Source organism: Melopsittacus undulatus, chromosome 7 (genome assembly GCF_012275295.1).
Source record: "Melopsittacus undulatus isolate bMelUnd1 chromosome 7, bMelUnd1.mat.Z, whole genome shotgun sequence".
NCBI lineage: Eukaryota > Metazoa > Chordata > Aves > Psittaciformes > Psittaculidae > Melopsittacus > Melopsittacus undulatus.
In genome coordinates this window covers 49,612,717-49,639,324 of record NC_047533.1, presented here as the reverse complement: position 1 = coordinate 49,639,324, position 26,608 = coordinate 49,612,717, and the positions used below count along the sequence as shown (strand labels likewise).

Below are 26,608 nucleotides of genomic sequence, written 5' to 3'. Positions count from 1 at the left end.
TGATAACACTCCATCTAATGGACGCCAGGAGGCTGGTGGTCTTTCTTGTCACAAAGAGGACATCACTGGCTCATGGTCAACTTGGTGTCCACCAGGACCTTCAGGTCCTTTACTGTAAAGTAAACCTCCATTATACCCCAAAAATCTGAAGAACAAGCAACACAAATAATACCTATTCACATGTACAATCATAACTTTACTACCTATGATTCAGGAAAAGAAAACATCCAGCAACCACAAAACAACTGAGAACAGAGTTTGGAGGTTTGTGTTGGGTTTGTTTGGTTTTTAATTATAATTAAATTTGCAGATGTGAACAGCCAAAATTGATGCTGAAGACTATTAAACACAAGCAAGGAAATTACCAGGACTTTACAACTGGTGGTTTAGCATAAAATAATGAGAAAAGAAATTAAATTCAAACAAGTAATTATAGCTCCCCTTCTTACTCTTGTTTGTGAAGCCACTTGTATGGCTAGATGATGCAAGTCGCTCCATAAAGAAACAGGTATGCAACTGAAGAGATCAACACACATTGAACCACATTTCGACTCACTGCTGCTTTCAAGTTTATTGCATTGTTATATTAAGCATTTATATTTACATATAATTCTGAATTATTTAGCTACAATATACTGAAACTGTTGTGATGCTTCAATTATTAATTTATACAGACTTTCTACCTTCAAACGGAGTTAAACCCAGTATTCTTACAGGTGGAAAAAAAAATTATTTGTTGGAAGAAAAATAATTACTGACTGAAAATGCATGCAAAAAAAAAAAAAAACTACCGTAGTTAGGTTACTGACGTATCTCTCCTGATCTTCTAACATTCCCTCAAAACATGAATGCTATATATAGTGTGAGGTGTCCCTGCCCATGGCAGGGGTGTTGGAACTGGATGATCTTAAGGTCCTTTCCAACCCTAACTATTCTATGATTCTATATGTGTTGCATGAAAAGTAGTTGGGAATCTCGTTAAATCCCCAAATGGTGATAGAAGGGTGCTTTTTGCTGTGTCAATTCTGCAGTTAAATACACATGTGTACGTGCATATATATGTATATCTCCTAATGTACATGCATATGCGTGCATGTATAGAGAGGTATATACGAACACATACACTCACACACAAGCAAATTCTAGAGGTAAATATGCAGGCTTACAAACAAAACAAAAACCAAAGATGCTAGTATGAAATAGTCCTAAACAAAAAACAGATAATAAATATTCAGTGAGATATATGGCATTATTATAAAGTGCTCTACTAAAATCTCACTTATTAAAATAACAATAAAAATTATGTTCCTTTTAGTTGATTTATATAATTTGGTAGAGCCATTAAATATTATTACATATCAGCGACTCTATGCTTCCTTTTAAATTTTAAACAAATAGATAAAAGCAGAAATTAAAAGGCAAAGCAGCTAAATTAAGCAGTACTATTGTCAAAATAGAACAAAAAGCAGAACAATGTCAAAATGGAAGTTTCTACCCTACTTTAAAATGGAAAGGTTTTTATTGCAGAAATAATTGAACGCCTTATCCTGTGCGTTCCCATTCTCTTTCCTCATGCATGTGCAATATAGTTCTGCTGAAACCTACCATCTAAGTCTTATTTCTCCCCATTTCCCCTAATTTCAAAAGCAACCTGGCTCATATATTACTATATCTTGTCCAGTCTGCTTCTACCCCTCTGATTTTCAGCCAAACTCATGAAAGGACACATCTGCAAGAGTGTAAACATTTTAAACAGCTTTATGCCATTTCTTCCATACCACCAGAAGAGATGCGTGGTAGTATTGAAGAAGAAACAACTTCAGAAAATACACTGAAACAGCCCCACAATGTGAACCTGTCTCACTGAATTAGTGAGAAAGCAAAATACCTTTTCATATTTTAGTACAGGAATTTTAGTGCCTCCCCCGCCCCCCCTTTTGTTGATATTCCTTGTTACAATTGCTTTACTCAACCATGGCAATTTCTTGTGATCTTCTGCATGGTTTTATGCATAAACCTGTCTTCTGTCTTAGTAAAAAAACAACAAAAAGCCAACCTCAAAACAACAAAATCAGCAAATGGTTACTTTTAATGTCTACTGGAAAGAGCATTAAAGACTAATGATTCTTCTGTGATATCCCAGTTGAATTAAATAGCAAGTAAATTCAGCTTCCTTCAGGAATCTGATCTGGCCCCAAGAGGGCCTCCTTCCCTGTTGTGCAACTTTGCTGGTGTGACATTCACCCCACGCCAAGGGTCAACACCTCTTCCCTATCTATTCCTTACCAACACCATCCCTATCCCGAAGTGGGACTTGGCTGGTGCACAGGTCTTGCACTGACTCTCTGTATGAAGGCAAAATCCATATCAAGCCACAGAAATGGCTACATCTCCTGGCTTGCAGTAAATGCATGATGACAGCATTCTCTCTCTGCTCCTTTGCAAGAACTGAGAGATACTGAGCTGCCTAACTCAATATTATATTAGTCAACAATATATTCCCTACACATGAAGGAAGAGAGACAAATAGAACCTAAACTAATAATAAAAAAATCATAACAGCTGAGCAAGAAAGCAAGTTTTCAGTATACTACCTGGCACACCACCAATACACATATTCATGAGCTACATGGTAAAGAATGTACTGAGAGAAAAACAATGTCCTCAGTTGCACTTCAGCAGTTTCCCTCATTCAACACCAGAGTCTCACATTCTGGATATAAACCTTTTGCCTTCAGATTCAGTGCAATTCCCCCTTTCCAAGGCACTTAAAACTATCTAAAATCTGAACTGTGAACATAAGAGTGTATCTCCCTGCTTCCTTATTTTTAAGATCTGCTCTGACATTCATACCTTCACTAGCAGGGTTTTATTTGGCCAGTATTCTGGTAGTTAAGGTAAAGCAAGAGTATCCCATTTATGATGTATTCTGAGTAGCATCTTCTAAACTATTCTTATTCACCAGCATAGACACCACCCCATGTAGCTGCTTTGTAAAAATCTCTGTCCTTTGCAGATTCATCAGAGATTTAACTGCAAAGGCACAGGTACATATAATTGTGCAGGAGACTTCATCATGTATATAACTATCAGATAAAAATATCAGTTGAAGTCTATATTCCATGTAATATTAACGTTGCTTTGAATTCCTTTTAATGGAGTTTAGCTGCAACACTTCTAGATACACTGTAAATAACATTGCAGTAAAGTGATCTGAACTGCTGAAGCCAATCTCCTTTTACTTGTTGAATAGCAGCAAAACCAAGACTTCTAATACCAGTATTTCTTTTTGCAGATGCTTCACTTCTCATACCGAAGCAGATATAAATGGGATCTTAACATCATGAAACCAATATACTAATGTGCCAAATGTAGAGGTAAAGGCACTCCAATCGTTTGGCTTGGATGCAATTCCCTGATGCCTATCTTTCATGAAGGAAACCCATATAATTGATAAACATTTTAAATTTGTGTACAACACCCTCCACAAGGTTCTACATTTTTTCCATTCTAGAAAATCATATATAAATAACTTTAACCAATTACTGAACATGGACATTTTAACCTTTCTTTCTGCTCATTACATTTGTTACACGAGATGAGCTACATGCATCAGATGTTGATAGAGTGAGCGTGTTTCTTGCACAGTGGCTTGTCCTTCTTGGAGAAGAAAGTCTGACCCTCCAAACTGTCATTACATACCTGAAAGGGGATGAAAAAAAGAGAAAAGATCACCCAATTCAGAGGAAGGAATTACACCATACATTATTCAGAATGCTAAACCATGGCATCTGTGCACAAATACGTTCAAAAAATATGAATTATCATATTTTTCCTAGGGACACTCTTTTTGATGAAATACTAATTGCTGATGCAAGCATAACCCTTCTTTCTTTAAGTCAGCAAGCTCTTAACTGGGAGCAGTGTTAGGTTCAGCATTTAAAAAGAAACCCAATCATTAGGACTGGGGTTTTGGGGTGGTTTTTTTAGTCATACAATATTATCAGGTGATACTTTGCCTGCAGTGTCTTCATATCAAAACACAGCCTGTTCTTGTGTGGCCTTCAATGTTTGCCAGGAGGAAGGGTTAAATCGAGGGTTAAATGCCAGGACACATGGCTGAGATGCAGGCCAACTCCTCTGGACTAGTGCCAAAGGCTCACAATAGCAACACACCTTCCAAATAACTGGGAAAGTGCTTTTTGTTTGGACTCAGAGGATTGAAAGAGGCTATAGATGTTAACTCCCACATTGGTCAGGTTAGCACAAGGACTGCTGCCAGGGGTTTGTTTGAAATGTACATTAGTTTTACTTACTGAGCATACAAAGCAAGTGTCATGCCAAGTGTGGCCCAGAGCTTCAAGGAACCTATCTCCAGCTTCAATGGGGAATTCACAGCCATGGCACATAGTACCGAAGAGGGCATAGTAATCTGCAAACAAATACAATCACATTTTAAACCTGAAGCATCTGCAGAAAAACAAGACTGATCCTTTGAAACCATCGTGCTTTTCTTTCAATGGCAGTGGGTTTACACTACTTGAGTTTTGTACTACTGGGTACTCTGAATAAAGAGTTCCTAGATTGAGAGACCAGGATGCCCTCCTGTTCTTGCTAATTCAGTTCTCAGCACCCTCCTTACCCTTTCAAGTGAGCAATGCTTCCATCTTCCTGGTGTTTCATTTCCTTGAGATCAATAGCATACTCAAGGTAGGGAAATTTGTGTGCCACACAAATGCAAGAGCACTTGTGTGGGCTCTGTATGCTCCTTACGTTCTCTCCAGCTCTGCTTTGAAAGCACACCCTGGCTGTTCACAGGACAGACCTCAGCACAAAAGGAGAGCCTGCCTACATTCTGGCACAATATTTGCCCCAGAATGCACCACACACAATCATGCAATCATTAGGCTTCTGTCCTAAACAGTCTAGCAATGCAGATCAAGTCAGAACAGTTTTCTAGTCAATGGATTTTGTTATGGTTTTGAAAAACCCCAACCAACCAAGCAACCAACCAAAAACCCCCAACAAGAAACCAAAACCAAACCAGAGACCTCTAACAAAAAGTATCAGTAAGGTGTTAGGGTGGTTCTTAGTGACTGCCATCATTGAAGTGTATTTGTACCACACATTTTTAGGTGGTGCTGGAGGCTACCCTGGAGCCAGCAGAGAAAAGTTCCTCCAAGCAGTCTCAGGGAGCAGGGACCAAAACAAAGGACATTGAATTGCTCATATTCCTCACTGACTGCAGAGCATGAAAAAGAGAGAGCAGGGCAGACTAGCAAGATAAAATGCATGTACAAAGTTGGGTGGGAGGCACTGTAATCCACACCCATCCCCATGGCCTCAGTGTGTGGCACTCACTTTTCTGTGCATAGAGCCACCTCAGGGGCTGCAAGTCACCACAGCCCTTTGCTGTCTGCCAGTGCAGACCTAAATTTTATCCCAGGTTTTCTGGCCTTTTCTATTTATTTCAACTCTCAAACACCCCTTTCTAAGAAGGAAATGTTGTTTTCCCACACAGAAGACAACAGCATGAGTGCTATAAAATGAAAGAATTTGGAACTGGCACGCTACCATGGCAAATACATAATGTCATGCAAAATTACATCTTCATAAGATGAACTTCAGAACAGAGTGGCAACCATAATGAAGCTTTGGACTCCATCCTTAATAGGAACAGTTTGCCTTTGACAGGGAAACTAGATATCAGGGATTGTTTTCAAGGAGACTTATAAGGAGTGGCAAGCAGGGTACAAGGAGATTTTGTTTTTCTACCAGATTATACAGATGTGCTGAAGCTCTAGTGCCTACTACAGCAGAGCCAACAGAGGCTTTATCATGTGTCTAGCCCAAGAAAAAAGCCCTCTTTTTGTTCAGTAAAACAGTGTTTTCTATGATGACCTCACAGGAGGCATCTCAGAAGAATGGGGAACACAAGTGTGCTGGAAAAGCAAAGCCCCTGATGGCTGCCAGTGGCAAGAAACAGCTTCCTTGATTTCCTTCCTTAATTCGTGTTACAGGGGTGAATTTGCAAGTGCTTAAGCAGAAGAGAGACGATTAAAATGTGAAATAGTAGGACACATCTGTGCAAACCCCCTGAAGGACACAGTCTCATGACCATACTGTTTCAGCTCTTTGCATCTGTGTTCATACAGAATCTTTCAGTGATATTTTCCTGGTGCCAGTAGTTAAAACCCTTTGTAAGTTGGCTGTGGCTTGTGTTGATAAGTTTATTGGCTTTTCTTCTGAAGAAAGGGCAATAGATAAGGCAGACTGAAGGGCATCAGCTTTCCTTTGCATGCCTGAATTGCGATACCGTAGAAGCCTTCCAAAGCAGACTTCTCATAGTCACATATCAATGCTTCCCGCACACAGCATTTCCAAAACTAGATTACTAACTCTGCACTTAAAGTTCAAAGTTGTAGATATCTGCACTTTTAATTTAATTTAGCATTGACATCCAAACCCAGAACATTTTGCAGATTAAACCCCCCTTAATACTAATAGCTAATGCTGTTATAATTTAAAACATAGATTTAAAATTAGAATGTTCCTTTGACTAGGAAGGAAAGTTAGCAATGACATTTACTCCTTATTCCTTTAAAATTAGTCATAGACCCTTAGCTCCAACTAGACTGGAAGTCTTCGAAGAACAAATATATCTCAAATTAACATCTAGCTAGAGAGCCATGGTCATTACAATGTATCAGTGCCAATAACACCTCACAGAATGTATCTACATTAACTTGTGATAGCAACTTTCTATCTCAGAAATAAAATTTGTGAGAAGCATAGTCATTCTTGATATTTTTATCCTGGTTTCCTCACAGTATAGAAAAGTGCTCACAGTATAGAAAAGCATGCATTTGAGCAAGGAAGTTGTAACAGTAGCACAAATCAATGCACCACACAACATACGGGTCATTTGGTGGCAGGAACAAGAATTCAGTGTTAGCAGAACAAACTTAGTCACGAGCTTTCCACCCAAAGGGGAGTTATTGATTCCTCCAGTACTATTTTTGAATCATCAAATGGTTGTAAGATTAAGGGCTTTGGATTGCTCCAGGATGAAATTTCACCATGCTGTCACACTGGAGGATGCTGCTCATGTATCTGTTTCCTCTGCTGCTCCATGAATTCAATAGGAGCAATACATTACCCTACTCATGTCACTGAATTAGCAATAACCTACTGCGTCCTTCCGTATCTGCCAACACCTTATTACAGCCACTCTGACAGATAAATTTTAGATAAATTTTGCCTGCTTTCCTCATCCTTTCTATACCCAGCACTCGCCATGGCACCCACTGTGAACAACTGTGGGATCAATCCAGAAGGAAATCTTAGCTCTAAACAGGTTGCCAGGATGTTGTGCTAAATCTTTTCCCGGTCAATCCACTTCCACCTCTAGTTAAACTACAGGAAAAACAGAAAAGGTTTGACTGATGGCTCTAACACAGATGTAAATATCATGCAGTGTGAAAATAGACAATTTTGATACAATTTTCTTTCTTTTCAATTTTGTGGGAATTCTTTTACAAATGCTGTCTTTTTCCTTCCAAACCCAGAAGGATAAATGGAAAGTTTTAAGCAAATGAGGAAACCAACATAAATAAAAGCTTCATACTAATAAAAAGATATGATTAGCTGGAAGTGCTAAAAACCAAACCAGAGCCCCTCTGAACTCCTAAGCCACATCTTTCATGTAATATTGCTTATCAGGCTTTCAAGTGCTATAATCATATCACTGTATTTTTCCCCTCAACAGCCTGTTTTTTTTATCCCAAGCTTATGTTCAACAGATGTTATCCCTGATTCTGCAAAAAACTTCCTAGGCAGACTGCTTGCTCTTGGAAGTCCCTCCCAGCTGTGAATAAAGCTATTCAGAATAAAGTATATTACTCTACTGGCATTTGCTGGTTTAGTAAATAAGGAGATCTACATAAATTCCAGGATATTTTAAAGCCAACCAGAAAGTCACCCAAAAATTAACACTGCTATATCATTGGTACTGACAGCTGAGGGCTTAACAGGAACAACCAGTAAAACCAGTGACAAGAAGTCTGTTCCTGCTGAAGCCAGTGAAAAAATTGTCACCAATTTCTCCTGCGAACTTGGAAGTGTCTACAGTGTTTGATGCTGCTTTGAACTGACATATCAGAGTTACACGGATTTTCTGGAGCGCTGCTTCTGAAGTGAAGCTTAAGAAAAAGGAATTGTTATTCTTTTCCAACCTTATTGAGCTCTCCATCCCCACACAGCTGCAGTAAACTTGGGTTGTGCTGCTTCTTACCCGTCTCACAGTAGGGATCGCCATCTTCTAAGTGAAAGACATTATTGCGGATGGGGTTATGACAGGCCACACACACGAAGCAGGAAACGTGCCAAGTTTGTTTCAAAGCATTTATTACTTCCTGTGGGGATTAGAAAACGTGTTATTAACACATTATTTTGAAGTGATGACTAGACTGTGGTGACCATGCCTCCACACTTGATTCGTCGCAAGAATATTTTGTTTCCTACCACTACTTTGAAAATGGGTTGTGCATGCAATTTCTGCTGACATTAAACTTAACAAAGTGCTTTATTTACAGTATATCCCCTTGTTTGTCATAAGCAACCTTTCATTTTTTGGAAGATTCAATGTAGAGTTGGACAGATTTAACAGCTCATTTGTTCACCCTTTCCATTTTAATTAGGATCTCACAACAGTCCCCTGAAATAAGAAAAGCAGTGTCTCTGACGGCTCTGCAAGTCTGTGAATAGTTAACAGAAAACATCATGTAGAAAATAATGATCACTCTGTGTTGTTTCGGAAGGTGCAATAGTGCCAAATATGACTTGAGAATTGTGATGTCAGAGGCCTGGACAAGAGTCCAGACACATTGCTGTTTGTAGTAGAGCAGTGGATGATCAGCTGGCGGGCTCAAATTAGCAATATTGGTGTTGATAACGTGTCTTTCTATCTACATTACCCCTGGGAATAGTTCAGTACTTCACATCTAGCCAGCCAGCAAGTTCTGCAGTGCTCAGTTAAAGAGCATTATTTATTACACACATACACCCTTCCCCCCCCCAATTCTGTAAAGAGCTGCCAATTAAACTTTGCTCAAGAAAATCTAGTAAATCACAACAGCTGCAGAACAGCTTCATGAAAACAGGAGCTGAACCTAAAGAGCCAAGAAGACTGCAGCTTCCCAAAGAGATCGAAAAGGCACAACACTGGAAGAGCCAAAAACATGTTCTGTGTGTGATGGGAGCTGAAAAGGTATGTCAGAATATGTCTGGAAGAATGCAGAGTGTGTCAGATAAAGGGGAATTTCACTGTAGAGAAGCAATGAGCATTGAGCTTATTGTTCCCACTGAGAAGTGGGTCACTTGCTGGTCACTTACCCCAAGAATCTTCCTCTGGCACTTTGAACACTCAGGGGCGAAAAACTTCTCATAGCAGACCTCACAATAAAGCATCCCTTTCTCTTCCACAAAACCAATGTAAGCCATGGACGTTTTGCAATGAGCACAGTTAAACTCCTCTGGATGCCATGACTTCCCCAAAGCCACCAAGAAGGGTCCTCTGGTTAGAAAGAAGACATTTTGTCAGCTAATGCCCCTGGGTTGGCTCCTGCAAAAGCTGTTAATAGGCTTAACCTACGACACTTCTGTGCCATTACTAAACAGTTCACAAACATAAACCACTTCATCCCACTTTCCCTCTACAGGCTCCGAGTAAGCATCAAGTGTTGAGTGTATTTATTCCCATTGAACCATCTCCCAGAAACACCTGACTGCAACAAATACAAATTCTCTTCACTTCATTGCATTTCAGAAGTCTTATTCTAAAACTACATTAAATACAGCGTTGAAGTGGCAGTTAGGGAAAACGAGAACAAGAAGGATGTTTCTCGTGTTCCCAATTATTTCCATCTATTGCAAAGAGATATTTGACTCAGTGATATGATCCACTCCCTTTCAGCTTGCATTTGTATCAAGCACACCAATGTATGTAGGCTTGCCTCCATTAAGAGCTGATAACATCAGTTTCTTGTGAGACAAAAATTCAATCACCGTCCTTATCCAACAAATTTGTTACTGGATAACTCATCCCAGTTATTGGTGGGTTTTTTTTCCTTTTCTGTCAGAAGCTAGTTAAAATAGGACCATATTTTCCAAATACAGAGCCTCCTCTATTATTTGCAAACACAAAATAATAATGCTTTTAATAGCATTTGTGTGGCTAACGCAACAAGGTTAACAGGCAAGATAAACTGTCTTTTTCTTAGTCAACAAAAAATTCTCAGTTTGTAACTCATAAATCCCAGGCACGTATCATTCTACCTGTGTTCATTAGAAAACATATTTTGCATGCTGATTTCTCTAATGAGCATATTTAATGTGGTGCCCCTAAGGTTCCACCAATACTCAACCTTTCAAATTTTAAGCTTCAGGTGAACTTTGGGATTCAAATTCATCTCACCCACCAGATTTCCCATTTTCGAAGACCAACAAAGATGATATCTTTTCAGTAACACATCTTTTTTTCTTTTTCGATCTAATATTTCACTGCAAGAAAAGTGTAAGGTACTAATACCACCAAGCTGTTGCTATGCGTTTCTTTGGAAATTGAGTAAGCTACAAGAACATTTTTGTGTAAGTAAGATTTTAATGTGAACAAAGCAACAATAATAGAGAAGAAAAAAACCCTCAAAATCTGCTTCCAGGGTTCTACTGACTCTAGCGGGCAGAGGACCAAGGGCAACTCCATAGAGAGTAGGGGGTAATTATTTTTGTTTCTCTTCCACATTTTCTCTGGAGCTGCCATGGATTTTCGACAGGATGAGAAGTCAAAGATAAGGGACTCAAACAGTTTTCGGACAACTCACACACCATCTGAGATGATGAACATATTTAATCTGAAGCAGTTTCTTCTATTCACCTCTGATATGGGAGAGAAAGCAGTGAAAAAGTCTCCCGGAGAGCGGATCATAGCCCTTTAAGGAGGGAGCTGGGGTCGAGTGCAGCTCTCTGGCCCCCACTCCCAGCGGATGCCTGAGCAGTGCAAACACTGACCTAACCTGATACCCTCTCACTGCTCTACAAGCACCTTTTTACATCAATGCCCTTTCAGTTATGTACTGATCAAACAATACAAGCCCTTATGTACAACAAAGTGCTCTCAGTGCGCCGTGTCAGCACAGGCTAATTTAACAGATTCATTAACACAGGGCTGACACCGAGGAGGCTCTCCTGACTCCAGGTAGGATTGAGTTTCTGGCCATCTGCACTGAAACAATAGGCTCGGTTACCTCTGCAATGGAAAGAAAGCACACTAGCAACAGGAGAGGAAGGAATTTTTACAACATCTGCTGCATTTAGCCCTCCAGAGTTTACAGCTCTGACATGTTGAGGTTAGCCATTGAGGACAGCACGCAGGAATGCAGATGGATGGGGAACAGCCTGAGAGTGCATCTACAGAGTTTCTTTCCCAAAGTCCCCAGACAGCTGTGGCCATGCCCTGCACAATGTCTCCAAGGTGTTCCAGTAGTGGGCTGGCTCCCTGCACACACGTGTCTAGAAGAAGGCTTTCTAAATACAATTTTGCTTTTAATCAGGCAGTATTTTAAATACGTCAAGCCATTGCTGCAGCTTAATGACACCAGTGACTTAAAAGCTGCCCCAAAGCACATAGAAGAAAGAAAAAAAAATATAAACACCTGCCACATAAAATACTCCAAAATGTGACATTCAGAACTTGGAGGTGTTCCTGGTCTTTGCATGTTTTTGTGATCAATATGATAGCTTTCAGTAATGAAAGGTATTAATTTGCTGTATTAATTTGAAAAGGTGTTCAAAGCTCTGATTTGAGTAAGAGGGATGCATGCCCAATCTTATGCAACTAACAGCAAGTAGCTAGGCTATGAAATGTTAGGAAGATGGCTGCATCCTTCTTTCCCCATTTAAAACCAAACCAAAACAGTAAAAGTTGCCCCATGCCTCTGTCAACTAGAATGTATTTTTTAAAGGTGGTGCTAAAAACCCATGTTGCTTCCATCCAAAGATATGGAATGATTAAAGAGGCAAAAGTTGGCTATGAATGCACTTCTAACCAGACTACTTTGACATCCAAAGCATTTCTGAACAAATTTCTGGCATTACCATCTAGACCACATGAACCAAACTCACAGAAGGAAGCAAACAGTAAGGTTTTTTGTTTGTTGGTTTTGGGATTAGTCACCTAAAACATCTGGGTTCTGCGTGCAGAAATGATATAGGGGCCAGCAGGAAGAAGTTACATACAGGGAATATAATCACAATTTCTCTATCTTTACACTTGTAGCTAAATATAACTTTATCAGTATGGTCATGATGCGTTAGTAGGTAAATAATCTAACTTCCCCTGTGGCTTTTATTATGATAGCAAGCCAGAACTGAAATTTAGTGGTAGAGAGATCAAAAGGATCCTCACATCTGCTAAGTAGACCAATCATTTTACAGTTAACCATACAGCAGTCTACATTCTGGGAAGTTTCTTTTTCTCCTCACTTGAAAATGCCATAATAATAATTTTTGTATAGCAGATGCTGAAGGGAAGTATCATCTGCACTTCTCCCCTTTTCCCTTTAAAAACAATTAAGCTGTATGAAAAGATGACATGGCCAACTCATTGTTCACAAGCAGACATGCCAACAAGTACATTCTCAGTGGAGATTCAGGGAAAACATATTTGGACTTCAAAGGAAGAGCCAACTCTGCACTGCAGCACTTGGTAAGACTGCCTGGGAAACAGAAGTCTTCATTAGGAAATGTCAGAAGTTTATCAGACCATCACAGCAAGTAGATCATGGGAAATTTAGTTTGCCTCCAGCTTTGATTCGTTTAGACATGGAAAGAAAAGCTTACTTACTGAAGCTTTGGAAAAAAATGGAATATTCAGACAATCACTGCATGAATAATTAAAGATATATTAAAAAGTTATAAGATGTCTCTAAGAAATGGTTTTGGCTTGAGCAACCATGGTTATTCTATGCCTGAGTGTAAAGTAACCAACTCCACAGAGCATTTTGGCTTCAAAACAGATGTACAATGCAATGTCGCTTGATCCTCCTCCTACCTTTTCATAGTGGTAGCATTACCTGAGGGCATGAACTGTAATTATGCTAAAACTTGAATTAAAAATGCCATTGCAATATCCCAAATCCACTGTATGCTGTGAACACAAGTCATGTTTAACATTAATCCACATCAACTCATCCTCAAATGCAATAATGCTTGCTTTTAATAATTGAAGTGGCATTTAACATATGAAAAACTATAAGGATTTAAACATCACCAGCAGATTACAAAGAAGCTGGACATGGTATCAGTTACTATTCATGAAGAGGTATCACTTACAATAGGTGACAATGGCTTAAGTACTGTCAAATACTTTATACTTCCAGTATTTAAAGGGTGGCTAAAAGAAGATGGAGAGTCCATTTTTACAAAGAGTCACATGGAAATGATGAGGAGCAATGGGTACAAATTACTCCCAGGGAGATTCTTGTTGGACACCAGGGGAAAATTTTTCACAATGAGAACAATCAGCCACTGGAATAATCTCCCCATGGAAGTGGTGGACTCTCTGATATTGGACAAGTTTAAGATTTGGCTGGACAGGGTGCTGTGACATCTAGTCTGGGCCAGGCTTTGTCAAGAAAGGTTGGAGCAGATAATCCTTGAGGTCCCTTCCAGTCTGGTATTCTATGATTCTATGAAGTAGTTCTCCTCAAGCACACACAAAGGAGCAAAAGCTGCTCCACAGACTAGTACACTACCCTACTGACAGCTAATCTCATTTTTAATGGTGATCAAGGTGGAAAAGCAGAGAGTGGCAGCAAGTGATTTAAGGACTGAGAGGAAATGCTGGCTGCTCAAGAACAATCTGCTGACTGTGCTTTGAGACCCTGCAGCACAGAGCTTCAGCAAACCTTGCTAAACAAGGCACTGCAAAAGGCAGTGAAGCTTCCTGCATGAAAGATTCAGCATGTAATGTATTTACTCTGTTCAGTCTTAATTTTAAACTGAAGTGATAGTAACAAAAAGGACAGTGCATGTTTGCTTGCATATTAATTACTAGACACAAATCCAAAGCCCAGGGAACAAAAAGGCCGGAATAGCAGATGGACAGAATGGTTATAGAGGCCAAGCTGTTCAATGAATCAGATCAATATCATCCCAAAAGTGTAGACCTTTTTGATACTAATATTCCATTTTGCAGTGAAATAAAAGATCTGCACCTATGTTGGGAATTTGAATAGTTTTTTTCTATTGCTTCAAGGGGATTCAGGTCATGTATTTTTATTTCCTTGACATATACAATGGAAGTAGAAAAAAATCCTCCAAAAGATCACAGATCTGTTAGTAAAGCATCCTCTAACATTAACCCAATTTTAACTGAACTGGTAGTGAATTGTCAGAACAGAAATCTAATGGAAATAAACAAGCTGGACTCAGATGACTCCTAAAGATCAAGTAATTTGAGTTAGCTGCATCTTCTGATGCAGAATCCAGGCCAGGGCTCAAAAGGCTGCAAAAAGCAGTGGTAGAAAGGCTTATTTTCTATTATACTGAATGAAATATATACAGCTACTCATTTTTTCAAACTCATGTTTTCTAATCAAACAGGTTTTAACCATGGTGAAACACAGTGCACTGTGTTCTGTGCACTGCAAACATGGGCATAGCCTGTAGCGTCACATGGGTTGTTGTGACCCAGGTGTTGTGACCCAGAATTGAGCATTGTTGAGCCTCATAAAATTGGTTTTGGCTCATCAACCCAGCTTGTCCAGACCCCTCTGCAGAGCCTTTCTATGTTCAGGTAGATCAACATTCCCACCCAATTTGGTGGATGGCAAACCTGGGTGACGGTGTGCTCAATCCCCTCACCCAGATCATTGATGAAGATATTGAACAGAACTGGCCCCACTACTGAGCCGTAGGAAACACCACTTGTGACCAGCCATCAGCAGGATTTAACTACATTCACCACCACTCTTTGGGCCTGGCCACCCAGACAGTTTTTTTACCCAGCAAAGATTATACCCAGCACACAGATACAAACCTAATGACTTGATTACAGTGCGCACACATAGGAGTACGCTTTCCTGCTGGAATATGTTCTGCCCTCTGAACCAACGTGTCTTGCTCGTTTAGCTGAGGTGCTGATGCAGGTTTTTCACTAGGGGCAGCCATTCCAGGTGGTTTAACACTATTTGATGTCCATCCACTGACAGGAGCTGGGGAAAGAAGACCATCTTTCAGTACCAAGTAAACTATCTTGAAATACAAGCAACCATCAACATTTACCTAACATCTTTGTCCACTGTATACCTGCCTACTTAAAGAAACAAATTAAAAAGCACTTATTTCCCCCCCCCCCCCCCCACCAAGTAAGTCCTAACCTACTTTATGAAATGTCTGTGAAATAACACAGTGATTTTGGCTAACTTGTAGGAGTGGACAAATTTCAACATACTGAAGAAGTTAGGCAAAAGAATACAGAATCCATGAAGGTATTATTTTGCTTTAGATACAAAAGCTGACGCCAAGAGTATCAGTGTTTGAACAGAGACAGGAGAACATGACATACCTACTCAAAACATTTTACAGTAAGTGCAATAGATCATACGTCATTACTAACAGATTAAACAAAAGTACACATTCAATACAACATGTACAGGAACTTAAAATGCAGTACTGTATAAGGAAAACATATTTCTAAAGTGAATCTAAACACCAGTCTAGATCACTAGATACTGCCATTCTGAAGCACGCCAAAGGCCACGTTCACATCCTCTTATAAAAGTTATGACTCAAATAAAAACCTGACTTTTCAGAAACGTATACATCCACAGACTTCCATTTGTGCTCAGGTTTTTAGAGTCGTAGAATAGTCATAAGCTTTTATGGAGTACAAAAAATGCATTTGAAAAAATGAAAGGCACAGATGATACTGTTGCCATGGGTAATGAAGAAACAGTCCTCTGCTTTTCTTTCTCCTCTATTGATATATGCACCTTGGTAACAGAAAAGCTACAGCAACACAGTTTTATGGGAGGAGTTATTCCTGTGGAGTAGCTTTTTCTTTTTCAAGTATGCTAAAATTCCCTCACATTTCCATAACCTTTTGTTTGTAACCACAGGCAAGAGAAACCCTGTTTACTCTGTGTCCTGACAGTAGTGCAGCCATACTAAAACTTGTAAATCAAAAAGCAAAATTAAGATCCAAGTGGAAATTCAAGCAGTGACAGAAATATCGGACAGCGCAGGATGATGTTTCTGTTGCAATGATACAGCTCTTCAAAACAAGAGCATTCAGGATGCATTCAGCATTCAGTAGCTTTGCAAAAAAAAAACAGTTTGTGTGAGGCTGTTAACCTTTTTGGTAGTCTTCCTCTTTCACCTTTCATATCATCTTTCAGGGAAAAGATGAAAAACTGTTTGTCATTATCTCCCTTAATGTAATGCTGATAAACCTCCACCCCATAGAAAAGCTGCAAATACCTTTGAGGTGAAACACTGCCTTCCCTGCTCAAACGGAAGTGGCATACCAATTCACAGAGAAGATAAATTTAAGTGACAGTAAATACACAGAGAATTCTATAGAAATGCCAGTCCTTTGCTATTTACACAAGTGAGATAGCTGCACACTACACAATTTAATCAAAACAATACAGTGAACTTTAGTTAACAAAACACCCCTTTACTTATGCACATTTGTAGGCTAAGGCAACACAGCTGGAAGAGAAATATTTTTTTTAACACCAATGCTTTTGTTCTATAATTATGCTTGGTATTAACCCACTGATATGGGCTCAATACACTACATTTGCTTACTCTTTCTCTGTATGAAGCAGCAATATAGTCAGATACCTTTTTTGTCTAACTGGATGGTTCATCAAATTTTCTCAAATCAGGTCATTTCAAGAGCGACATTTCTGGATCCTTTTCAGTATTTGAAGTAGCAAAAAGTATACCAGTTCATCGGGGGGTGGCTGTTGAAGTTTTAGTGTTGTTTTGGTTTGGTTTTTTTTGGGGGGGAGGTGTTGTTTGTTTGTATTGGGGTTTTTGTTTGTTTCGTTTTTATTTTGTTTGTTTTGGTTTTATTTTGTTTTATTGTGGGTGTTGTTTGTTTTTTTTTAATACAAGGTTATTTATTATATTTAAAGTATAATTAATTAATATGCTATAACTTTTAAAAAAATATCAATTCTAGAAACATTCAGCATTCCTGAGGATAAAGTACTTAAGAATGTGTTAGCATTTGATCTTGAACAAGTCACTCTGCTACTGTAGTTCATTTTAGATTATAAATTCCTGCTAAACTGAAAACATGGGAACAAATAAAAATGGAAAAGGTGGCTGAAAGGCTTTGAAGATCTGAACAACAGTGGTTTTGATTAATTGCACTTTCCTCCTCTGTCATCACATATGGCTTTCTAATTTTCAGGTCCCATTTCATGAGAAGACAAAAATCGACATTAAAACCAAATCTGTTTGAAGACTGCTTTTGCCATAAATCAAACTGCAGTCCAGCTTCTAGTATATCCCTAATTTCTGTTTATCTGCTGAATCCCAAAGCCCATTCAGACACATCAGTAAGGTCGTTTGCACTATGAAATAAAAAAAACCCAACCTTCTGCTTGCTTAAAGTAAGCACACACACACAAAAAGAAGTACAAACACCGCAATTGTTCCCTTTTCTTTGGTCTCATTACAGCTTTCAGTAATGCTGTTTTTATGAATGATGCTTTTCTCAGCACTACCCAACTTTAAAGTTACAACTGGCCAGGAGCAGAATTTTCTACATAAACTTTCTCTACAGAGTTCTTAGACAGATCAGTCATTTCCGAGTTATTCAAAGCACTAAAAAGGAGAGAAGGAGCTGGTCCATCAGTTTGGGGAATAACTTTGGTCTACTAATGATCCTACATTAAAACAAATATGCTCTTTTAAGTGAACCATAATATAAACCACACAAATTTTTAGTGTGTTAAGCAAGAGCTGTAGCCTAAGCAAGAACAAGCCAAGGCAAAAAGACCCACTCTACTTCCACTGGAACTGGCAAACTACTTCAATGCCCAGATCTTCAGCAGACACAGGACTCCCATGGGATCACAAGCACAATGCAAATAGAATAAGGGAAATAGCAAGTAAGCCCTAAGCTTTCAGATACTTCTATATTTGTCAGAATATTTTTGGATACCAGACAAAGGCTAAGTTGTAAAGGGTTTTTTGACTGTCATTTGCAGATTTATGTCACCATTTGGTCTACTATCATACAATAACAGAATCATAGAATCAACTAGATTGGAAAAGACCTTTAAGATCATCAGATCTAAACGTGACACCAGGACTGCCAAGTCCACCACTAAATAATGTCACTAAGGGCTTCATCTACATGGTTTTTGAACAATTCCAGGGACAGTGATTCCACCACTTCTCTGAGCAGCCTGTTCCAATGCCTGACCACCCTTTCAGTGAAGAAATTTTTCCTAATAGCCATTCTAAACCTCCCCTGGTGCAGCTTGAGGTAGTTACCTTTTGTCCTATCACTTATCATTTGGGAGAAGAAACCAGTCACAGAACATTAGAAGAGACCATATGATTCTCTAATGGGAACAGTAATCGATCATAGCAGCTGAGAACTGAGACAGAAAAGGTTGCTTTCTGCTCAAAAATCCTTGAAAAGCAAGATTTTAAAGAATTTTATTAAACACTTTCTTCTTCCATCTCCTGAGGCAAGTATCAAGCCAGGAAGCTCCCTGCCCATGCTCACAATTTGTCCCCACAGCAAAATATACCCCTTTTCCCTCAAGGGGTATTTTTCTCTTTGTTAGTATCCACATGAAGACCTTACTGGTGTTGCACAGTACTATTCCCCTCTATTCCTGTTCTGAATTGGACCCAAGTTTCTTTCAGTTCAGATGTTTCATTTTAAAGAAGAGGAGTCAGTTTGCTTCCACTGCCTTTAGATCCATATTCTTATTAGAGAAAATACACCATTGAAGTACACTAACAGCTATTTCACCACATTTATTATATGTCTTTCTTTGTAAACCTTCAGCAGTTGTTCTGCTAGACTTCTTTTCACCATAGATCATTCTCCCTTTCTCCCTGGCTGGCTTGCCTCAGTCTTTTATCTTCCTCATTCCCATCTGAACACCAGCAGGAAGACAGCATTTATTGCCCACTGATGTCTTTCCACAGACCACAAACGTGCCTTTAACACTCTAGTGATTCTACCAAAGGTTCATTACTTCCACTGAAACCCACCGAGAAGTTTTTGTTTGTGATGGCATTTAGGGCTTTTGTTTTGTCAGCTTGTTTGTTTTTGTTTTTTTTTTTTTTTCCTTTAAAAAACCCCACTAGTAGTTCCCTACTTAAAATCTGTATGAATCCTCAGTATTCTTTTCCAATAATAGTCCACCTCTTGTAGCTACAGAATTCCATATATTAGGTCTGTTTCTTTGTTCAGAATGAACAGTGATATTTCCCAAATATCCCTGCGACTTAAACAGCAAGTTTAACACTCCCTGTACTGGACAAGATGATTTTTCTGTAAGCAGAAAGGAAGGGGACATTCTCCTCCTCTTCTTTCTCCTCCCTATTCCCTCAGAAACCTTTCAGATTGAAACACAACCACATGATTTAAAGAAAAATATGAGGCCTGGAAAAATTATGCAAGTGTTTTTTTCTCGTAATGAGAGGCTTTTACCAGGGCATACCAGTAATAACAAGGTAGGTACATGTTATTACGCTCAATCTAAGCAAAGGCTTCTCAACTCTTGGCAATCAGTCTGAACTCTCCTGTGGTTTATGTTTTATACTTTGCTTTTTACATTGACATATATGATTTTGGATCCCATCAGCAGCTCTGTTCTCAAAGAGTGATGGGTGTGTGTGTGTGTGTGTGACTTGGTACCTATGGTCTAGGGGGTGCACACACATTTTTAATTGAAAACAATGACTGCATGGAGATGGAAAAGGAAACCACTCCAGCTACCTTATGACACAATCTCACAACCACAGGTTTTCTAGGCACTACCTTTGTTGCTTGAAACAGGACAGAGCACAGCAACTTTCGTGAGTGCTCAGAAGAATTACAAATTATGATAATTAAATACAATAATTTGTATGAATTATATACCCTATCAGGAGCTATTCTACCCTAAGTGCCAAAGACATTTGGGTTTTCCACAAGTCATGAAGAGAGTTTAGTGGACAAATTTCAGAGGCTCCCAGGCTTCACTTCACCTTCACACTCCTTAATTAAACCTTCAAATGCTCTGTTGTTTCGCTCTTGTGCATTATCATAGCTGGCGTTTCTAAAACAGAAAACATTCTGTACCTGACTATTAACTTTCTACTTTATTAGGTTTAAGTTAAGCAAACCCTCAGTGTTTGCTTTCACTAAATTCCTTGGTATGGCTAGTTTAATATTTAACAAAGTTTTAGTCAAGGTAAGGAACTGCCTTTTTTTCTTTTGCAAAAATCCCAGTGTGACTTTGCCCTCCTGTAACTAACAATAGGCTGTTCCATCACTGAGCACATGGATAACTGCAAACACTGGCAAAAGGTTTGGAAGACAAAGGGAGAAAGGCGGATACATGGCAGTGCCAAAGTCACTTTGACAGAGGTTCTCCGGTGCGTAGCAACAATACAACAGCCTGAACTGTTTAACGCTCACTTAAACATAACATCAGACTTCATGTAATATCTATAAATAACAATGCTACTTTAAGCGGTGGGAGTGCCAGAACTTCATTTTAAAGTGTTCTAACTCGGTGATTTATACACTGCTATCAAACTACTGTATTATAAATGGAAAATATAAAGTTTCATACATCCAATTTTCTGACTTTTCTTAATATATCTGTAGAGTAAGAAATCTTCCTGTTCCTTCCCTCCAAACCAAACAGATGGCCGGATGAAGCAATGCGTCTGAAAAGCTCGGCTGTCAGCTTGTTACATTAGCTGTATTCTAACACCCCATCCACTCCCAGGCCCATGTGAAATTGCACAAGTTCAATGGAGAAAGCTACAGGACGAGTAAGAGGAAAGGAAAAAAAAACCCCAAAACCACAAAATCCACCCACCCACCCCCCAAACCTCTGTGTTCAGCATTTTCCTTTTGTTTCTTACAGTTTTGGAAGTACAGTCAGAGCTAAACCCCTGCCACTGATTAAAAGCAGAACAGGAAGGATTAAACCATTATCATGTCTTTAAATGCTGACGAAGGCTGGTATGTGCCCCGTGGAAAATCACAACAGGTGCCACCCAGACCCAATTTCAACAACCCCTGCAACAGGAGGGACTAGTTCCTGTGGTAGCAATCAGCCTTTCAACTGGAAAGGCTCCGGCTGAATTAGCTGTAAAGCATCTTAATTAAAATGAGTATGGTGGGTTTGGCTCTCTTCAGCCTGTGTCCGTGTGATTTGTTACATCACATACCATCACAAATTTGGCACAACTGGAGTCGCTTTTACAGAAAATGTGCCATGAGGAGGAAGAGAAAATGAAGCTCTGTACAATAGTGTTTCATTTCTCTGGGGTGAGGATTTACAAACCCATTTGGTAGCACGCTGCAGGTAACATTTTGCCTCCCTTGCTTTTAAGCTCCTGTTCTGACTGTGACAGCTTGACTATGCCTGCAGAGAACAGGACTGCCCAGTCTCATTCATATGCATATTATCTGCCTATTTCGTAGAGCTGATGTTTAACATTGAATACTGATAAGAATGCATTTACCAGAGGAATATTGACTTTTCATTTGTTGAACAAATATTAGGCATAATTCTTGCATGTCTTACACCTGTACATCTGAACAGGTCACATTACTGCTCTAAGCTGGCACTAGTGAATTGAGGGGAACTTACCTGGCAAGTCGGTCCATATCAATGGGCTAGTCGCTTTATAACAAATCAAAGGTGATGAGCATCTAATTTTGAAAGTTAATGAATGTTCCCACTCAATGGGTGTGGAATAATCACAGAAACAATCTCTTCACCTCTGTTCAAATAACTAGAGAAAGGAAAATGAATCTATCTGATTTATGTATGCAATTAGTTTAAGTACACAGCTTGGTGCAATAGCATATGAATTCAGCAACATCAAATCACATAGAAATTGTCGAAGGTCTTATTTGTAACAGAAAGCTGAGTTTCTGTTCAGCAAATCCTGTAGCGAGGTACACCAGGTCATTCAGCCTCCAACAAGTGGGTGGTCCATTTTTGCATCATTACTATTTATTTCTTGCATATAAACATTCAAGTTTCAGACACATAATAATTTTTTTCACCATGTCTGCAGTAGTTACAGTTTCATACTACCATCAAATTAAGGTTGACATTTATAAATTACTCTGGTTTCACAATTGGTTTTGCTTGGCTAGGTGACTTAACATAACTTATAAGAATAAATTCTTGTGGTTCACTGTCACATAATGATATAATCACTTAGATTAGATGAAAAATTAATAAGAGTAACAGTTCATACACCAGGACCAGAATGCTTGTGTGTTTTGACCTGTCAATCAGACCACTTTCATGGACAAGGCTTTCTGTTTCTATGAATGGTAACTGCATCATGGAAGGAGCAATCTTTAACAATCTTTTTCAACTAAAAGTACTGGAACTGTTCATATTTTGAGACCTTGTCTAGCAGTATATGTAAGTATTTTCCTTAACTTGCTACTCCAGTTTCTTCCCCAAGATCAGACCATTGTCCTCAATGGGGACATAGTTCTTTAAACCCCTGTAATCATTAGCCCTGCCTTTAATTTCCTGTTCTACAAAGAAAAAAAAATGGGATAAGAGTATACTAGAAAACAAAATTGGAGGTTCTGAACAAGGTGATGCTGATACAATAATTTAGTTGCTTCTTCCATGCAAAAGTATTTCCAAGACTGCTGGGCCATCAGCTTAACTTACCCAGTTAGGGTGGCCTGTAAGGTCAACAGAACTGAGATAGGGGCTGGGGTAATTAAAAATGAAACACAGAAAATCAAAGGTGACCAGGACAGAAAGTGCTGCAGTCCATCCTTTATGGACTTCCAGCAAAGCCTTACTGGCAGGACAAGTATCTTGTGATAACACAATAAACCTCAGTGCCTTCCTCCCTCTCCCCAGCTTCATACTGTTTGACCTGATGGCCAACCTCCCTCATCTGATACATTCTGAATTTTTACCCCATTTTCCTTAACAAACCTTTACAGAGTAAGTGGCAAGGAAGGAGACAAAAGCCCAAACTGTCAGTGTATGTAGGAGAGGATGTCAAATCACACCTAGGAGCAGGCTTATATTTTCTTTTGCTTTTAAATTGCTAATATATCAAGGAAATGGGATATAGCAAGAAAATACAGCAAAGCAGCACGCTAAGGATAACTGCAGAGATGGCAAACCCAAGTATACCAAACACATGAAAACAACTGCAAGGAAAGAGCAGAATTTTTCTATGCTTACAGTCAGCTTCCAAATGTGTTCCCTCTGCTGAAGGAAGCATGTGCTTAACACATGTGCTGGCTCGGGATTAGGAAACTGACAGTTGTGGGTATTGCAGAATATGCTGACATTCCCGAGCAGCTCTACTGGAAGGGGATTATATATCCCAGTGGTATCAGGCTGAGAGAAACCCTGGGAATACGGAAACTGGCACAGGCAAGCTTCAGACACTTCTAGCACAACCCACCCCCATCCCATCTTTGTAACTCAGCTGTCTACGCCTAGAGGGAGCAAAGGTCATCAATTACAGTAAGTCCTCCTCTCCAAGGAGCAACCCAGCTTTTCTGGTCACCAGCTGTACCAGTTCACCATAAAACACCCACGATCCAAACAGACCCCCAAGAGTGAAGCAGGATGATGCCTGCTGAGCTCTTGCAAGGAGCACGCTGCAGTGTCATGCCTGGTACCCAGCCTCTCTGGTCACACTGTACCAGCAGCTCCCCTGCCAACAACAGCCTTCTGAAGATGTCACAAAGTGGGGGCATTTTTGTGTGAGAAATGCAACACTGCAAGTCCTGACCACTTCTGACCATTGCAGATCCTGCTGTGCTTTTTGCAAGAACAGTTCGTCTCCTGGCCAAACTCCAGTTTGTGTAACTGCATTTACTTCATAATTATACTTTCTTCAATTGTCACAGCAGTTTCAATTTGCCACGGTGCTATTCACTTCCTTTCAAGATGCCATGGAGTATTACAGTGTGCTGACAAGCAGCTGTTATGCTTCACCCAAGAAGTGACTGCATAAGAGTGGAGGGTGAACACCATTCCTGTGTGGGCATCATGTGCTTGCACATGGTACCAGGACTGGAAAATGCTTTGGGGTTCCTTGGGCATGAGTTATGCTACAAAAGCAGAGGGTAGTAGCTATTAAATAGTAGAATAACTCATTGTGATGTAGCTAGGATGTTCTGAGTAAGTTTTTTTTATTGGATATAATCTGGTAAAAAGCTTTTCCCTTTGGTGGGTGAACAGAGCATCACAACTCAACAGAAATGAAGTGAGAACTGTTATAAATTCTAGCCTGTGCACTTCTAACACACAGTAACAGCCACAAGGAGACTTTTTTCAACAGCTGAAAAAAATCAACAACACAGACAAGAGAGGCTGGTAGCAAATGCATTATCTGGAACCCATTCTCCAGGCAGATGGCACTGCTGCACTGGGTGCACCCCTCACATGCCACCCATTTTCAACTCCTCATACATCCTATGTGCCAAAGATGAAACTTTTTTTTTGTTCATTTGTTGACAAGCCAGGCTTTTATCCTGCTTATCCACCTTCTTACCCATGCCTTAAAAGAAAACAAAAGGCAGTCACCCCTCTTTTTCTTTACCAAACCACTCAGGAATCCTGTAATACCAGGGTTCTATTCCAGAGGAGAATAAAACTGCTGTTACCTTCACAGTGGGTCACTAGCATACTAGATTTGTGGGTAACCCACGAGTGCAGCAGCAGATGAGGATACTTCAGCTGTAAGGGTGCTATCACTGAGAGATCTCTTGGATCATGACTGACGTCTCTACAGAGAAACCCAGCACTTGAAGCACCTCCAGGCTCACAATCTCAGCTATTCATGTCAGACCATCTTTTTCCGCTACACCATTTTCTTGCTAGGTCATGAAATAGAGATGTTCAGTTCCAACAGAAACCCTCTGACACCTTCAGGCATCTCTGAACAATCTCGAAAACCCAACCAAACCCCCCAAAACCAAAACAAGAAACCAGGCTAATTAAAAAAAAGAAATCAACTGAAAGGGTTGTCTATACAAGAAAGGGAGATTCCAGCCAATAAATGAAAAGATGCTGTCTGACCAAATGACTTATCTGTGTAGTTAGACATCTTAATAAATAAATCACTGGTAATATTCATGCCACACCATCAAACAGCCGATTACAGCTTCCCCAGACAAACAAAATCCTGCGACATGCCTGCTTTGCTATGGAAACAACTTGGTGTTACATACAATATTCATTAGAAGGGTGAGCGCTATTAGAGCTACAAAACTGCACTACAAATAAGCATGCTATTAATAGCATGCTGATACACACATTTACATGAGATTATGTTTTCTTTCTAACTATTTCCTAAGCTAAACTGCAACTACGAAATCTTGGGGGGTTTGTTTGTTTAAAATTTTGTCAGGCCTAAGACCTACGAAGCCAAATCTTGTTTGGCTTGTGAAGCACTGGCAATTTTACTTTAAAGAAAACTTTATGCTCCCAGACTGCAAAAAAACACCAGAAACAGTTCCAATCTTTCTTTTTCTTCAACATCTGACCAATTTTCTCAAAACACTCAAGTATTGAAACCATTTTTACCTGTCAGACTGCTGGGATCAGCCATTCTGAGTAAACTCAGGTACACCAAATGCTTTTGTTTTTGTAAAATATAGGCCTGAGAAATAGATGCTGAGTCCATCTCTGCTGTACCCGTGCTCAAGTCTCTCCTATCTTCTAGTTTTGCATTACCGACTTCTTGAATGACATGGGTAATGCATGGCAGATTAAACCTGAGGTGAGCCTAGGGCAGGTTTACAGGGCAGACCTGCAGTGAAACCTGTCAGATAACCTCTGGACAAGCCTCCGGCACCTTGGCAACTGTTGAAATCCTAATCAAATCACAAAACATTTTCTTTCAACTCAGAAATAAAGCTAGCAAGCACACTAGGTCTGTCCTTTCTTTACTCATTTGCAGACTGTTGTAAGATGAAGGTGCCTTCAGACTGATGAAGCGAGATAAAGATGAACAAAACCCATGATTATTTTAACATCTCCAAACAGCCTGCTCTTCCTCACTGTTTCAGCAAGCAGCTCCTCATCAGGGACCAGCTTCTTGAGGCAGTGCGTGACTCCTCACGCTCCCAAGATGCAAATGCTAACAGAGCTCCTCTGCCATCCACAACATCCTATCTTCTCCTGCCCTTGTTAATACCTGGGTGCTGCCATTCTCTCTGCTGGGTTTTCCTCCCTGTACTTTCCTATTTTAAGAAACTTAAAGTTTTCTATGCTTGTTTCTCCTACAGTTTTTACTTCTGGCTCCCCTAATATTTTTGGAAGAGGCAATGACTTTG

The 26,608-nt window shown here is 39.6% G+C and overlaps 1 protein-coding gene across 1 annotated transcript in view; it reads right to left on the bottom strand.

Annotated features, from left to right (window-relative positions):
• Window positions 1-509: 509 nt before the first annotated feature.
• The window catches only part of PDLIM5 (PDZ and LIM domain 5), a 122,507-nt gene continuing 96,408 nt past the window's right edge, over window positions 510-26,608 (bottom strand). The window contains exons 17-21 of the mRNA XM_034064651.1: window positions 15,098-15,272; window positions 9,394-9,574; window positions 8,294-8,414; window positions 4,317-4,432; window positions 510-3,702 (exon numbers count right to left, since the gene is read on the bottom strand). Of these exons, the coding sequence (XP_033920542.1) occupies window positions 3,613-3,702; window positions 4,317-4,432; window positions 8,294-8,414; window positions 9,394-9,574; window positions 15,098-15,272 (683 nt within the window). The 3' untranslated portion in view covers window positions 510-3,612. The remainder of the gene's footprint in view (window positions 3,703-4,316; window positions 4,433-8,293; window positions 8,415-9,393; window positions 9,575-15,097; window positions 15,273-26,608) is intronic.